At 41.8% G+C, this 16,877-nt stretch overlaps 1 protein-coding gene across 1 annotated transcript in view; it reads left to right on the top strand.

The window, feature by feature from the left end:
• The window catches only part of ptprb (protein tyrosine phosphatase receptor type b), a 29,279-nt gene extending 15,253 nt beyond the window's left edge, over positions 1-14,026 (top strand). Inside the window, exons 15-40 of the mRNA XM_047575056.1 lie at positions 240-405; positions 494-624; positions 1,195-1,342; positions 1,418-1,687; positions 2,382-2,521; positions 2,602-2,752; positions 3,753-3,853; positions 3,960-4,125; positions 4,198-4,485; positions 5,026-5,304; positions 7,026-7,172; positions 7,267-7,406; positions 8,169-8,305; positions 8,526-8,632; positions 8,947-9,052; positions 9,971-10,051; positions 10,482-10,499; positions 10,577-10,658; positions 10,758-10,848; positions 11,739-11,815; positions 11,989-12,123; positions 12,296-12,418; positions 12,579-12,742; positions 12,866-13,001; positions 13,169-13,292; positions 13,379-14,026. Coding sequence (XP_047431012.1) covers positions 240-405; positions 494-624; positions 1,195-1,342; positions 1,418-1,687; positions 2,382-2,521; positions 2,602-2,752; positions 3,753-3,853; positions 3,960-4,125; positions 4,198-4,485; positions 5,026-5,304; positions 7,026-7,172; positions 7,267-7,406; positions 8,169-8,305; positions 8,526-8,632; positions 8,947-9,052; positions 9,971-10,051; positions 10,482-10,499; positions 10,577-10,658; positions 10,758-10,848; positions 11,739-11,815; positions 11,989-12,123; positions 12,296-12,418; positions 12,579-12,742; positions 12,866-13,001; positions 13,169-13,292; positions 13,379-13,401 — 3,531 coding nt within the window. The 3' untranslated portion in view covers positions 13,402-14,026. The remainder of the gene's footprint in view (positions 1-239; positions 406-493; positions 625-1,194; positions 1,343-1,417; positions 1,688-2,381; positions 2,522-2,601; positions 2,753-3,752; positions 3,854-3,959; positions 4,126-4,197; positions 4,486-5,025; positions 5,305-7,025; positions 7,173-7,266; positions 7,407-8,168; positions 8,306-8,525; positions 8,633-8,946; positions 9,053-9,970; positions 10,052-10,481; positions 10,500-10,576; positions 10,659-10,757; positions 10,849-11,738; positions 11,816-11,988; positions 12,124-12,295; positions 12,419-12,578; positions 12,743-12,865; positions 13,002-13,168; positions 13,293-13,378) is intronic.
• The last annotated feature ends 2,851 nt before the right edge of the window (positions 14,027-16,877 follow it).

Raw genomic sequence — 16,877 nt, 5'->3', positions numbered from 1 at the left:
CAAAGTCGAGGATCATTTAAGAACCGGCCACTCTCTCCTGACGACGACATCGTTTCATTGTTAGCACCAATTAAAGCCATGATTTAAATGGTCCACATGAATTTCAACCTTAAATATTTTGTGGGTGGTAAAGGCTCGCTAAACATCAACCAGAAGTTTATTTTTGACTGTTTGCATATAAACATCTGGATTTCAGTCCTGGATCCGTTTCCTTTGATTCATTTGTATTTAACTTCCAGGTCACTCTGCTCTTCAACGACACTCGTGTTTTCCCTCCGGTCACGTTGGGCAGCGAAGTTCGTCATCACCAGCTCACCTCTCTGACTCCCGGCCGCCTTTATAAGATTGTGGTTTCGTCGTTCAGCGGCACGAACCAGAGGGCCCAGTACATCGAGGGACGGACAGGTAGGACGAACATGCGTCAGGCTTCAGCTTTTAGAGATTTTATAGGATTTTATAGGCTTCACAGTTTCACATCCCGTCTCGTCTCCAGTTCCCAGCACTGTAAGAAACCTCCGTCTGGCTCCTCCGCCCGGTGCGATGGACTCCGCTGGTCAGCTGACGGTCTTCTGGACGCCTGGAGACGGAGACCTGGACATGTACGCCGTGTCCCTGTCCACCGCGGTAGGTCCAGCTACTACATGTATTCACATATTCCAATTCTGTGCAACATTTTAGTAGAAAATGCCAATTCTTTCTCACGTTCATGTAAATCCAGCCTCCTACAGCCAAGAACTATTAGCAGCTTCTACGCTACAAATACAAGTTTAACCACTTAGTTATTGTTTTTTTAAATCTACTTTATTTATATATTCTAGATTCTTGTTCTTGTTCTTACACGATTTTGTTGTATGCTGAGATAAAGTCTGTCTTCATTTGTATTATATTCTATGTTCTATTCTAAAGCTCACCTGCAGTATTTTATATAAATATAAAAATCATTTAAAATCCATTTATTTCACTACAAGTCAATTATTCACTCAGGATCAGTGGTTAAATGTGAAATATAAGAGGACCCAGAACATATCCCTGAGGTACACCGCCACACACAGTGTCCGATGAATAATTACTGACCTCAATTCAAATATTTCTACTTATATTCAACTAGGAGCTGGTTGCTGGCTTTGGTTTGGTGACATTAATTTGGTTAAATGATGGATGTTTGAGAATTCTGCCGTCACTTCCTGTCTTTAGGACGGAGCCGTCATCGAGACTCGCCCCGTCCCCAAACACGTCACCTCCTTGGACTTTATCAGTCTATGTCCTGGCAAATCCTACGTCATCACAGTCCAGTCACTGAGCGGGAAGCTGACCAATAACATCACAGCCACCGGCAGGACAGGTGAGACTCCGGGCGACTCGTTTAACTTCAGACCTGACGGAGGTTTGTGTAACTAATCGCTGTGTTTGTGTCCAGCTCCGGCCAGAGTCACGGCCCTGCAGGCCGACAACGGCCGCACCACCCACAGCCTGAGCGTGACCTGGGAGAGGCCGATGGGCGAGTACGACGGCTTCAGGCTGCAGCTGCTGGACGAGGCCGGCGTCGTTCTGAAGAACCGGTCGGTCGCCGCCGACAGTCAAAGCGAGCGGCTGGAGGGCCTGACCTCTGGGAAGTGGTTTCAGGTGAAGCTGGTCACGCTGAGCGGCGGCGTCCCGTCGCTCGCCGTCACAGCAGAGGGTCAAACACGTGAGTCCTGGTCCTAAAACATGGTGATAGCCGGGGCACCGCCCTCCTCAACTGAGTTCATCAAGTAACTCCAGTTATTAACAAACAAATACAGACTTTCTTTAGTTTCTTCACATTTGATATATTTGGTTTCACCAGTGCTTGAAGTCTTCTTCATTAATATTGTTCATCATTAGCTCCTCCTACCAGTAAAACCACAGCCCCTGTTCACACGGGACTAGTTTTACCTGTGATTCAGATGTTACCTCCTCCCGCTGAGGTTCATGTATTCACACGGGATAAAAACTCTGTGTTGTCCTCTAGTGCCTGAAGACAATTTACAGTTTCTGACAGTTTTAGTTACTTTGCAAATTCTAATGGAGAAAAATAAATCTACATTTGAGTCTATTGATCCAAGGACCTGTCAGTATTTAAGCCAGATGAACACATTAATGGTGGATTTAATGGTTTATCCAGGACCTGTGTGGTACCAGAACCAGAGTTCAGCTCATTTATGGTCTAATATTTCCTTTATTAGTCACAGACATGGACACAGACGACCTCTGACCTCAGACTAAACTAGTCCCTGTGTGAACAGGACCAAAATAGTACGATGCAGTCGGTCGTAGTTTGAACATCCTGTTAGTCTCTCATAAAGAGTCTATAGCGCCTCCGTGTGGTCATTTAACCTGTTAGTTCTTCCTCTGTGGTCCAGGTCCGGCTGCAGTCAGTAACCTAACGGTCACGCGGGTCAACACCTCGTCCATCTCCTTCTCCTGGCGTCCGTCCGACGGCCACGTCGACGCCTACAACCTGTCGCTCTTCAGAGTCACCGAGGCCACAGAGAAGCAGCAGGTTGTTTGATCGACGTCCAGACGAGTGACGGTGCCTCTGATGAACCGTGTTGTCTCTGTAACGTCGCTCTGTCCCTCCAGGCTAAAGAGCAGCGGGTGGACGTCCAGGAAGTCGGCTCGACTGCAGACGGCGCCGTTTTCTCCGGCCTCACGCCAGGATTCCTGTACCGGCTGCAGGTCGTGAGCCGGAGCCGACGGATGAGCAGCAACTCCTCAGTGCTGGCCAGAACCGGTCAGTCCGCATCTTTAGTTCATTTATTTTATATATCTATTGAATACAGACAATGCACATTAATCAACACTTAGTCCCGAGGCAGGTACACAACACAAACAACACAAACAACACAAACAGCACAAACAGCACAAACAGCACAAACAGACGACTTTAAGACCTCACAACTACAAATCACACAACAGACCATAACAAAACCAGGCACAGACAAACAGGATTATTCTTCTTGATAACGTTTTTTTAAACAAATTTTTAAGAATCAAAACATAATAATACACAGACATTTAAATAAAACACTTATAAATAAATAAAAATATTAAAAAATGTAAATAATGCAGCAGTAATAATGTAACCGTCTACATAAAGAGCAGCTTAGTGAAGCCTGTGACATATTCTGACTGATTCTTTATCTATATTTAAAACTTACATTCAATAATAATAAATGATACAGTTATGTTATAGTTGTTCCTTTAATGGAACTATTTCTATATATTTATATATTTTTTTGTATATTTTCAATATTTTTTAGTATTTATTGTTTTAACTTTATCTTGTAAATACTAGAACCTTTTGCACTTCTCTGTAAATACTGGACAATAAAGACCTTCTATTCTATTCTATTCTATAAAAGAAGAAGAAAAACATGAACATGTGGTATTTTTAGGGAGGACACTTTTGTCCCTTAATGTTAAACAATTTTTGAAAATCTGACACAAACAAAACTAAAATTCATCAAAATCAATGTTGGTTGTAATCGTGAACACGTCCAAGTTTCTAACAATCCCCCAAAGAAAAATCCACTGTTTAGATTATTGAAAACATTTAAACTTCACAAATAAAGAACACTGGCATAGAAAGAGTTAAAAGTCAGACATGAATCACTGTATTTATTTAAAACATTTATGTAAAAGAGGAGACTCGTCTTTTCATAGTAACATAATGAGGTTAAAGAAATCTTCTCCTTATTTATCATTAAACTACGTCTTTTCTCTCCGTCCAGTCCCGTCTCCTGTCTCGTCCCTTCAGGTCCAGAGTTCAGGATGGACGGACCGTCTGGTGATCAGCTGGCAGCCGGGGGAGGGACACTACAGCGGCTACCAGGTAAAACGCCGTCACCACCCACTGCGACAGGATGCAAATTAATCTCCTTCTTAATTTAGACGGAATGTGAATGGAGTTTTGAATGGTTTTCCCCCCGTGATTTAAGGTGGTATTGTACAATGTCTCTGGAGCCGTCCTGGGGTCTCAGACGCTGGGGGAGGGGAGCACAGACCACGCCTTCCCCAGGCTGACGGCTGGTAGGCGGTACCGCGCTGAGGTCATCACACACAGCGGCGAGCTGACCAATGCCGTCGCAGCATTTGGACGCACCTGTAAGTACAGAAAAAAACACAAATAAACACATTAAATTTAAATTTTTATTAAATTAACCCGTCGTCTTCCAGCCCCGGAGCCGCCCACCCACCTGTCCGTCAAACAGGGCCCGACCAATGACACGATAGAGCTGCTGTGGTCTGGCCCCGCCTCCGGAGACTTCGACAGCTTCAGCCTGGAGTGGACGCCGACGGATCAGCTGACGGTCAGAGAGACCAGGACCACCAGCCGCATCGTGGGCGGGATGTTTCCAGGGCGACTGTACAACTTCACCGTGACGACCGTGAGCGGAGGAGGGGGCGGGGCCAAGGCCGCACCCACGGCCAGGAGCCAGCCAATCCAGAGGAGCGTCAGGACAAGTAGGTGGAGCCTAAAACGTCAAGATGATTAATTCGTTTGACAAGTTCTTATCAGAATTTTAGAAGGTGACACATTTAAGCTGCAAAACTATTTACCACCTATTTTCTACTCACCACCTGGTTCCTCTCTCTCCTCTGTTTGTCCTGCACAGCGACTAATAAAGTTTAGTTAAAGGGGATATTTTAGATGCATTCATCATTTGAACCACTAGGTGGCAGCAGAACAAAGGCCCTGAATATAAAAACTAGGGCTCCATGTGTCAAGTTTTAATCAGTTCATCAGGTTTTATTTATTTATTTATTTGGATCAGAACTGATCGACTCTAATAAAAAAAAAAAAAGGATTAAAATAAATCCAGGTCGCACATATTTATGAGAACGACCCAGTTTCTGATCACAGCCTCTGAACTATTCATGAAGTTTATATTTATCCTTAACTCAGAGGAGAAACAGACACAACTGTTTCCTCTAACTTCTCCTCCTTCCTCCTCCTCCTTTCCTTCCTCCTCCTTCCTCCTCCTCCTCCTCCTCCTCCTCCAGGTCCGTCCCCCCTGAAGTCCATCCACTGCTTCCCCCTCTCCTCGTCCTCCCTCTCCTGCTCCTGGTCGCCGCCGCTCGCCGACTTCGACTCCTACGAGGTCGAGTGCCGTCGCCACGACGACGGGGAGCTGACCTCGGCGCTGAGGCTGATGGGGGGCGTCACCAGGGTAACGCTGGACCACCTGGAGGCCTTCAGGAAGTACCGGGTCACCGTCAGGGTGTCGTCGGCCGGACAGACGAGTCCTCCGACCACGCACGCCACCACCACCATGATCGACCGTGAGTCTGGACCTCCTCCACCCCCATAGCCCCCCCATAGCCCCCCCCATAGCAACCCCTCCACCCACACAGCCCCCCCTTTATTTCTTTAAAGAGCTATTTATGTAGTCAGCAAAGAAACACAAAGAACCCGACACATCTTTAAATTGTCACATTTACATTTCACACATATAATAAAAAGTGTAACTGAAGGAAACAGGTTTAAATAGGACTCAACACCAGGGAAACGACCAGGAGCAGATTCATCTTTAACTCCTCCTCCTCCTCCTCCTCCTCCTCCTCCGCAGCGACTCAACTAAACTTCACCACAGATATATTTGCATCTATAAACGTTCATCTCACACGCTGAGAAAAAAAAACACTCAAACTGTGTCATTGGTTTCGTCCCTCGATGTTTATACATCGCGTTTTAAATCTTTATGGAGTTTCAATGAACTTTGGAGTCGATCCATCATCTATTCACCACACGGTGACACCTGATAGAATCTGAGCCTTTGGTTCTAGTGGATTAACGTTGGTACTAAAGTTACTAATCGTAGCCATGTTGTAGCGAACGTTAGCTTAGCATTGACATCTAACAGGCCTCGTGTCTCTGGGGAGTTCCATGTGTGAATCTCCATCTTCTCCTGGATCCTATGATGAGCTCAATGATAGAATGTGTTGATGTCCAGGTTCATTTGTGTGTATTTGAGTCAGTAGTAGTTTCTATCCTGCTAAAATTCCCACAATGCAACACACGTTTTTATTCTCTCGTTTTCAAATGGAACTAATCATGAAACCTTTAAAACGACGGCTGATTACAAGTCATGAGAGGACGAGTTCTTTGAGGTATCGACATCTTCTACAAAATTCTTTACGACTTAGAAGTTCTGTGTGGTTCTCACCACTGGAGGGCGCCACTGGTTCCCTGAATCCTCCGCTTCCTTCTAACCAGGTCACGTTTAACAGCTGCTGAAGTGAAACTCTCCCGTCTCTTAATCTTTGATGTCACTTTTTGAAAAAGTCGGCGTGACCCAGAACTCAGTCTGAAAACTTTCTTCTTCTTCAACCTTTCCCGTTGCTCCTCTCTCTGCCAGCGTTACGTAATAAATCATCCTGACACGAGCAGACTGGAAAAAGACCAAGAATAAAAATAAATAAAATGAGACGATGACTCTGGAAAATCCCCAAGAAGGAAATATTCTCCTCAGGTCTGTTTCTGTGGAGGCTCATTAACGACAATATTTATACACAACCTCATACTTATCTAAAATGTTCTTTTTCTTGTATTATGTAATTAATTAATTACAATTACCTAAGATGTCAGACAATAAGTCTGAATTTTGACCTTATTGTGATATTTAAATTTTGTCCTAGTTTGTCATAATTCTTCTTTGTCTCATAGTTTTAAAATAATAAATGATGAGATACTTTAATAATTATAAAACCACATTTTCCGACTTTACTTTAATCTCAAAACTTATAATAACGCCTTTGATTTTCATCTCAAATAAAATCAAAACAATTAAAAACTTGATGTACATTTAAAAAATGAGTAAAATCTAAAACTGGGCATTTTAATTTAGGAGATGAAAAGGATAATTAGTCATAATTATGACGTTCTAAACCTATTTTTTTAAAAAAATTATAGTAAAAAAAAAAAACTTAATTGGCAAAAATCCTGAAAACAATGATGTTGTCTTTCTTGAGTGTTGATGTTTAACGTGTCCTCGTCCCGTCAGGTCCTCCCGTCCCTCCTCCCAGCGTACGTGTCAGTGAGAGGTCAAAGGTCACAGCGTCCTCCATCTTGTTTCGCTTCAACTGCTCCTGGTTCAGCGACGCTAACGGAGCCGTGCGATACTTCGCCATCATCGTGACCGAGTCCGACGGTACGACACAAACACAAACACAAACACAAACAACAACAACACACAGGTAACCAGGGGAAACCAGGAAGTTAAACCGTCATTTCTCGTCCTGCAGCCAATGAGATGCTGCAGCCGGAACAGCGCCACCCTCTGCCCTCGTACCGCGACTACATCAGTAACTCCTCGGTCCGGGCCTACCAGACCGCCTACTTCCCCAGCCGATGTCGTCAGGACACAGAGAGCTCAGCGGGGCAGGTGGGTTTAAAAATAAAGAATTAATCAATAAATATTCATCTTAATATTTAACTTATTTCTCTATTATTTGTTCGTATTTACTACGTTTTACCGGATGATAAAAACTATTAGTGGTGTCAAATGATTAAAATTGGTTATCACATTAATCTCTGGATTAATTTCGATTAATCGCGATTTTAATCTAGGTTAATCACATTTCAGTTTACACACAGACTCCAGGAAGAAGGAAATATATCTGAACTTTTAGTGTCTTTCTTTGTCCACCATGTGTCCACATGAGTGTGTCCCTGTTGCTACGGAGACAAACTAACTTGTGGACATTGTCCAACCAGAGGAGAGCTGACGCTTCTTATTGAGAACAGTCTCTCCCAGTGAACAGTGGCTGCAGGAGTGGACACATATTAGCAGCAGCATTGGCAGCTTGTCTTTGTCTTGGTTTGTCTTGGTTTGTCTCCAGCTGTTAGCCGCGTTAGCCCAAGTGCTAGCAGAATCCCCGGCTAACGTATGCTTGGCTTGGTTCATGTGCTGTTTGAAGCTGGAAAGAAAACTGTGATGATACTTTATGTGTTTCCACTGGTCCCTCTTGGTGTCTTTGTCCTCAAATGTCCCATGGAGAGGACCAACGTGCTGTTTAGCGTCTTCCATCTTTATGGGTTGGTTCTGCTGCCTGTCACTACCGGATCAGCTGGTGCTAACGCTAACGCTACTTGTTTCTGACCAATAGCAGACGTTGACAACATGAATGTGTTTCAAACCGACCAGGTGATGGAGATGAACCTGGGGGCGGGAGGAGACCGGCTGGGCGGAGCCTGCGACCATTACCATGACGACGACCTCTTCCTGAGTGACAGATATGGCGGCTTCTGTGACGGGCCTCTGAAAGCTAAGACGTCCTACAGGTAACAAACACTAATCTGTCCACCTGGTGGTCTAGTGGTGGAACTACAGCGACACTTTTTCCAAAAAGAAAAATCTCCATCTTCTTCTGGATCGAATAATGAGCTCAGTGGTAGAATGTGACGATGTCCAGGATGAATTAAAAAGGTTGAGTTGTGAAATAGTTGTGTTTCATCTCTGGTGTTTAACACTGATTGTATGTGTTTGCTTCTTTGTGTGAAGGTTGAGTGTGAGAGCTTTTACCAAGTTGTTGGATGAAAACCACAGAGAGTTTTCTGAGCCGCTCTTCACCGACACCTTCCTGTCGTCACCGCTCAGGACTCACTCAGGTGAGAGCGTCCACACACCTGCAGCTAACGAACCTTTAAAACCTTTAACCAGTAATTAATGACGTCATTTCCTTGTGTTCGGGTCCTGATTTTGGTTCATTAAGACGCGTCAGTGTGGAAACAAGTGTGATCAGCTGTGTTTTAGAATGTTTTTATTTCCTTTTTTTGAGTCGATCCATCCGCTATGAACCACACGGTGACTGGACTGATAGAATCTGAGCCTCAGTTTCATCCGTGGTTCTTTGGCTCTTTGGACTAATGTTAGAATGTGACGACGTCCGTGAAAAATAAAGTGAGGTGTTGTTCTGTGTCAGAGCCTCTAGGTGGCGTAGTGGAGGGTCTGAGCGCCGGCATGTTCCTCATCGGGATGATGGTGGCCGTCGTCTCGCTGCTCGTCTACAGGCAGCGGCTCAGAAAAGTGTGAGTTACTTTTTATATTAAAAGATTATCGACGTGTTTAAAACTGATGGAGATCCAGTTAATTATTAATAATAATTAATAATAAAAATTAATAATAATTAACTACAAAATAAAAACACACCTGAAATGATTGAGACTTTATTTCAAACATGTTAAGAGTAAAGAAACAAGGAAAATCAACATGTACACAAATATAAATAAAACTAAATCCTGCAGGTTTAAGTTCACATGCCTGAAAAGGACTAAAGTTAAAAACATATTTAATCTCCATAAATAATAGAATTTAATTAGTTATCAGCTTCCTCAGTAAAAATTGTCAGAATAATTATTACTTAAAAAAACTGTCAGTACAAACTGAGTAATATAAAATTAATATTGGAAAAGTCCAGTAGAATAAAATAAAATACAATTAAATTAAATAAAAATGATAAAAATCCAGTAACATAAAATAGTAGAAACAGTGAGTAAAAAAATCTAGAATAAAACTCCGGTAGAATAAATTTTAAATAGTACTTATAAATAAATGCTCTTATATTTCATGCAATAAGAGAAAAACTAAGATAAATAAATAAATAGATAAATACACAGTCCAACTTGTTTGGACACGTCCCTCAGCTCCTCGTCCACAAACACAGACATTTAGTTTTATTTTGATTAAACTGAACAACACGTCTGTTATTAGAAAATAAAGTTTTATTTTTAATATTTGTCAAAGGTTTATATTATATATTCTGTTAAAACTCAAACCATTTAAACCTCCATGTTTACACTGTATGAAACTTGTAATATTTCTCATCAGGGCTGAAGTGGATTAAAGATCCTGTGACAGGTTGTGTTTGTAGTGGGTTCAGAATGAGGTGTGAGGTCTGAAGGTGTAAACGCTGCTTTGTGTTGTGTTGTGTTGTGTTGTGTTTGCAGAGCGGTGCAGGAAAACCCGGTGGCCAGGATGAGCATGTGGAAAGAAGTCCCGGCTGCAGGGATGTACATGGGCGTCAGGAGGTGAGATCTAAAATTAGTCCTGTTCACACCGAAAGAGAGGATCAGTTTCCAATAAACTCCCACGAACAGTTTGTCACATTAAAACCATCGAGGAGGAAAAACGGCCGGAGACAGTTTACGACTAAACAACTAGTTCACACACCATGAAACTGCCACAAGGGACAATTAAATAAATACTGTAAAATCTGTGTATTTTTTGCTTTTACTAAGAAATAGAGCCAGAAGTAAATCTACATTAAATCCACAGGATGAATAAATAACTCGTAGCCTCAGTCAGAACCAGGAAGCACAAAATATAAAGACGTCATCCAGGAAGTTAAAGCTCAGTTAGAACGAATCAGGAATATTTCAGGTTCAGGTTTGACTAGAACCCGGAGACACAAAGACCCTGAGACGCTTTTATTCACTGTGTCTCTTTCTTTTGTTGCAGCAACCGTCGCATCACCAGGTGAGTTTATCGCATTTATCGATCTAACGTCGGGTTAATACGAACAGAAGAACTGATGAGTCTGTTTCTCTGTTCAGTCCCGTCAAAGCCGCTCACTTCGAGTCCCACCTCAGTAAACTCCAGGCCGACTCCAACTACCTGCTCTCTGAGGAGTTTGAGGTAAGAACCAGGAACCAGGAACCTAGAACCAGTAGTGAAGAACAATGAGGCTAGAACCAGGAACCAGGAGGCTCTGAATGAATCTCTCTGGTGTTTCAGGACTTGAAGGACGTGGGACGCAACCAGACGATGGACGTGGCCCGAGTCCCAGAGAACCGAGGGAAGAACCGATACAACAACATCCTCCCATGTGAGTATCTGGACGACCTGGTTCATGGAGGAAAACGCTAAGAGGAGGAGACAGGAGACAGTTTAGAGACATTCAGACATTATTACTGGTTGGACACCTGATAGTTGTGGACATGGTCCTAAATAGTTTTAGTGGAAATAGTTGTAAATAACTAAATGTGTTGATGAGCTTTAGAAATGTCCAGGTTAGATTTACATTCTAAGTTCTAGAAATGGTTGGTTCAACATGTTTGTGGTTTTCTAACTGGTTCCTCCTGGATCTGATGGTTCTAGTCTGGTTTTAGCTCCAACGTGTTCACACACATGAAACCAAACGAAACAGAGTCTCTGAGCTTCATCCTGTGACTTTAGCTATTTATCATTATTTTATAAAAAATGTCTCGACATATTTGACCTAAAAGTTCAAAACGCATCATTATCTTTCTATGTAACTTAAACGTCTGTTTTAAAATATCTGGCGTCAGCTACAAACTCCTTAATGACTTTAGTTAAACTCTAAAAACCTAATTAAGTTTATCTGTTTTTACTGTGACTCAGACGTCCTTATTATCATAAATAAATATTAAACATCCACATATTAGACACTAATTGCTGGAAAACACACAAATATTAATTGATAGAAACAAATCATTTTAAATTTAATCTACTTTAAATCTTATTTTTCATTTATCAGCAGTTGCACTGAAACAATAATTTGTTTTTTTAAATAATTATTTTTTTTCCCTGTTGAGTTTAATAAAACGCTTCAGAACATAATTAAAGTTTTGAACAGATGAAAATAAATCAGTGAGAATTTGATTTCCCTCTTTGTCACATTCAACCAGAGACATTTAGAAACTCCGTTTTGTTTTTAAAGTATTACATCACTTCCTGCTTCGTTTCCTTTTCCAGATGATTCCACCAGAGTCAAGCTGTCGTACCTGGAGGACGACCCCTGCTCCGACTACATCAACGCCAGCTACGTCCCTGTAAGAGCTAACGCTAACGCTAACATTACTAAACCTCAGCCAGGACGGCTCCCCCTGGTGTCTGGAGGCTGCATATCAGACCTTATAATGTGACGTGGTGACGGTTACCATTGACGACAGTTGCCGGGTTGGTCCCGGACCCTCTGACTCCTCCTCCTCTTCTCCGTCACCAGGGTAACAACTTCAGGAGGGAGTACATCGCCACCCAGGGGCCGCTGCCCGGCACCAAGGACGACTTCTGGAGGATGGTCTGGGAGCATGGCGTCCACAACGTCGTCATGGTGACGCAGTGTGTGGAGAAAGGACGGGTGAGGAATCTTCATCCTTTGCCTCCTCTTCCTCCGTTGGTTTAGACTCTAAACATGTGAACAATAAATCAAATGGATTAATTATAATTCTTCTTCTTCTAATGACTGATGCTGATTGGTTGGACGTTAACGAGCTTTGATTAATGAATTGGTTAATTAATTGTGTTGCCAGGTGAAGTGTGACCAGTACTGGCCTCCAGACAGAGAACCGCTCTACTACGGAGACCTGGTCCTGCAGATGATGTCAGAGTCCGTCCTCCCGGAGTGGACCATCAGAGAGTTCAGGATCACCTCGGTAACCGCCGCCGCCGCCGCCACCGCCACCGCCTCCTCCGCCGCCTCCTCCTCCTCCTCCTCCTCCTCCTCCTCACTCTTCATCACTCTTCATAACTCTTCATCACCTCCTCCACTTTACTACTCTTCATAACTCTTCATCCCTCTCCATCACCCCCCAGGAGAGCAGCCGTTCTTACCCCCGGGTCTTGCGTCACTTCCATTACACCGTGTGGCCGGACCACGGGGTCCCAGAAAGCTCCCAGTCCCTGATCCAGTTCGTCAGGACCGTGCGGGACTACGTGGACCGGTCTCCGAGTACGGGGGCCACGGTGGTCCACTGCAGGTAGGACCCTTAGTCAGAGACGGGGCGGGGCGGGGCGGGGTGGGGTGGGGGGGGGTGGGGTGGGGGGGTAGGGGGGTAGGGGGTCTGACCTCCAGTCCACTGATTGGTTCTGGTCCTCTGCAGTGCTGGAGTGGGACGTACGGGGACCTTCATCGCGCTGGACCGGGTCCTGCAGCAGCTGGACTCTAAAGGAACCATCGACCTGTACGGCTGCGTCTTCGACCTCCGCCTGCACCGCCAGCACATGGTCCAGACCGAGGTAACCCCCCCCCTCCCCACAACACAACACAACACAACACCCAGACCTGACCCTAGACCGGGGTACGCCCCCCCCCACAACACCCAGACCCACCCTGTAGACCCCCTGTAACCTGGTCTGGACCTGCAGACCTCCTGTAACCTGGTCCTGGTGTGTCTGTGTTCCAGTGCCAGTACTCGTTCCTCCATCAGTGCGTCCGAGACGTCCTCAGAGCCAGGAAACACCTCAGAGAGCAGGAGAACCCGCTGTACCCCATCTACGAGAACTTCAGCCCCAGAGAGTTCGGCTCAGGTAGCGTTAGCGTTAGCACTGCTCCTCCTCCTCCTCCTCTTATATTTTTACGTGTTGTATTAAACTCTCCTTCGTCTCCTCCTCAGATTTCATCTTCCCCGGACGTTGAACCGACTCCAGATCTTCATCCTGATTTAGAGCCAATGAAAATCTGACTCGTCCTCCAACGTCGTCGTTTTCTTTCTGGACACAAACAGACAGACGCTAGTTAGCATTAGCCACGTACAGTAGCATCCAACACTTCCAACGCAGCGAGCTAATAAAGCTAAACTACAGACTGAGAAGGTGAATAAATGGATCAAATATAAACCACATTTCCGTTATAAATGACTCTATTTTTCTAGCCTCCACTGTCACTGCTCATATTAAACTGTTTATTTAAAACCTTCCACATATGCTGTATGTAAATATTGATGTAATACTCTTTATATATATATATGAATATATGAATATAAATATCAACACGTTTCATGCTGGTGACATTTCAGTTTTATAATAAACATTTAAACTTTCACAGCTTTAAAATCTGAGTATTTACCTGATGTTTGTTTCTGTTTAATCACGTTTCATTGGTTTATTAATTATCAGCTGATTGATGAATGAGTCTTTTTGCCCCGACACATAAAAACTGTTGAATTATTTAATTTGTGATATTGTGAAATATTCAGGAATATATTTTTAGATTTGTGACTCGTTTCTACCCCAAAGTTTTAATAAAAACTCAATAAACCACATTTGTTTGTTTGTTTCTTCTCTTTAAAGTTTTAAATGTTAAGAAGTTTTTTATGGAAATAAATTGTTTAAAATTAAACCTTTATTTATTATAAACACTAATATTTATAATAAATAACTTTTCATTTAATTAACTGTAATTTATAACGTGAACATTTATATCAATGCAGTTAATTCATTCCATTTAATTTAAGACTAAACTGTTTTATTTATATTTTATCTCAACTGTTTCCATGGAAACTGAATCAAAGAAGAAATAAAACGAGAAGAGGAAAAGAGGAAGAAGATCAGATCGACAGGACGATAATATATGTGCAGTTTTTCCACATTCATCAAATAAATAAATAAATAAAGGCGTCAAGGAAACATGATTAAAATCCAATAAATAAATACATGAAGCCTTAAAACGTGTAAAATGAGTGGGTTTGTGTTTAAGAGTGAAACTGAATAAAAGACTTTATATCAGCAATAAAACCTTAAGTGGATTAAATGTGACCTGGTTGATTTTTGTTCTCTGAGAACTAACCAGCGATAAAGATAAAGATAAATGAACAGAATGAGACGGTAAAAGAACTTCACTCATTACATCATCTGAGCTGTGAGTTATTTAGAGGAGTTCAGTTCTTTGACTTCTGACACATTTAACTCCAACAAATGATCTTTACAGCGATGAATGAATGAATGAATGAATATATGAATAAATGAATGAATGAATGAATGAATGAATGAATGAGGCAGAGACAGAAGGAGAAAACACTGAAAACATGAGGCTGTAGATTAAGAGGAAAACTGGAAAGAGACAAAAACCTCTTTGATTTCCTCTAAAAACTCCACGAGGACGAGAAAAAGAAGAAGAATCTGAGTCTGAAACAAGAGAAATACTTTAAATATTTAAAGTTTTATCTTTCAGATCTAAACTAACAAATTAAATGTTTTTAATTCTAACTTCCTGTTTGTGTAGTTTTTCATGTGTTGTTGTTAAATGGATTTTAGAAATAAACTTCACATTAACAGAATTATTTTAATGATTAATTTTAAAAGTTTTCAGCGTTTCCTCTGGTTTTTAATGGGACTTAAAATGAGTAACTGGCGCTTTATTCATCAAACAGGTTTAATGGATGAAACAGGATTTATTTTACGTTTTTCATTGTTTTAAATAAATTATTGTGTTTTTAGTTTTTGTATATGTTCAAATGCTTAAAAACAGTCAAATCTGATACGATCTTTACTGCGCGGTTTTCTGACATAAACTTAAACAACAAACTTTTACTGAACCAAACTCCATTCAGAAATCACTCGATTTAAGCTTCACACCAAACACAGACTCAAAGAGACAAACACAAAGAAAGACTTTTTACTTTACTCACCGAGGTTGAAGATAAAGTCCATCGGTTATTTCCTCATCGATGTCAAACATAGTTTTATCGTAAAAGACACGTTTTTGTTGTTGTTTTCCAGCCGTTAGCTAAACATGTTACGTTAGCAAAGCTGGAAAAACTAGCTCAAAATGTTCCGTAAAACTCTCCGTTAAAACATCCCGATGTATTAAATTCATTTCGGTGATTTATTCCTCGGTCTCCAGGAGAAAATATCCACAAACTGACTGAAAACATCCTAATTAACAAGTAACAACCTGCACCTGTTCAACAAACCGGCGCTTCCTGGACCGAAACGGATTCTAATAATAAAATAAAACACTCAATTAAATTACTCTTAAAAGCCTCTTTATGCTCATTAAACGCTAAAAATCGAGAGTGGAATGAAAAAGAAATAAAACTAAAATACAAATGTATATTCACAAGAAACTGTACGTAAGTGTAATACCTAGTTTGACCGCAGATTAGCTAGTATGAATCACGTTAACAATCCAGAGGGCGCTGTTGGAAACAGAAACACCAATGTACTCTTTCTTATTTAAAACCAAAAAAAAAACAAAAAAACTTTACATCTCGTTCACATTTCTGTAAAAACTCTATTAATGTAAATGTCAGAAAACTTCTTCATGTCTTTAGACCATAGAACGTATATAAATATGGTCTAACTGCTCCTCTAAACTAAAACACTAAAATAAACGTCAAATATTTTCTTTTTTCAGTGACGGTCTCTGTCATTTTAGCTGGTTAATAATGTTGATGAATGTTCAAGTGTCAGTTTTTTTGGATAAGTTTAATTTAGTTCGATAGCGTCAGTTTAGCCAATGAGAAGACGCGGCCGTTCTCTGGGAAACTCACTAGTAATTATGACAAAATGGCAGTAAATGGTAGTTACAACTGGGAGGATGTTGGGGTGGATGAATGGGTTTTAACATTAGAGACTTCCTGTTCATCTCACGTTAGAAACGATCACATTCGTCTATTTTGATCCTGAACATTTGATTTATTCCAGCGAAGCTCCAGGGACATGAGAGGTTTGTTATTAACGTCCAAGGTGAGTCGGGTCAACGCGTGTCACTACGAGTCATTGAATATTCAGACGCTCTTCATCCGCCTCCACGTTGATGGGATCCCTGAATGAAATGAGGACATGAAGGATGAAAGGAAGGACACGCATTTAAATCTACCTTCGTTTCTTCTTTTCTTCTCTGGGTCGTGTTTTAGCTCCGTTTGCTCACAAAATAATTTTCACACTTTGTAATATCACTTTATTTTTTTTAATTATTGAAACTGCCACGATCTGTGGTTCAGGCCAGAAGAGTTTAATCATAGACCAGATATTAGATTTTAACACAGCGCCCTCTGGTGGCCACAGCTGGTATGACAGTGAATTAGCTTTAATGACGTTAAATGAAATAGTTGAGACTCGCGGCAGATTTAATTTTTGGATGAACATGAAGTGAGGAAAACATGGCTTCAA

Source organism: Mugil cephalus, chromosome 22, assembly GCF_022458985.1.
Source record: "Mugil cephalus isolate CIBA_MC_2020 chromosome 22, CIBA_Mcephalus_1.1, whole genome shotgun sequence".
Classification (NCBI taxonomy): Eukaryota; Metazoa; Chordata; class Actinopteri; order Mugiliformes; family Mugilidae; genus Mugil; species Mugil cephalus.
The sequence above is the reverse complement of the archived record's forward strand: the minus strand, read 5'-3'. Positions and strand labels throughout refer to the sequence as shown.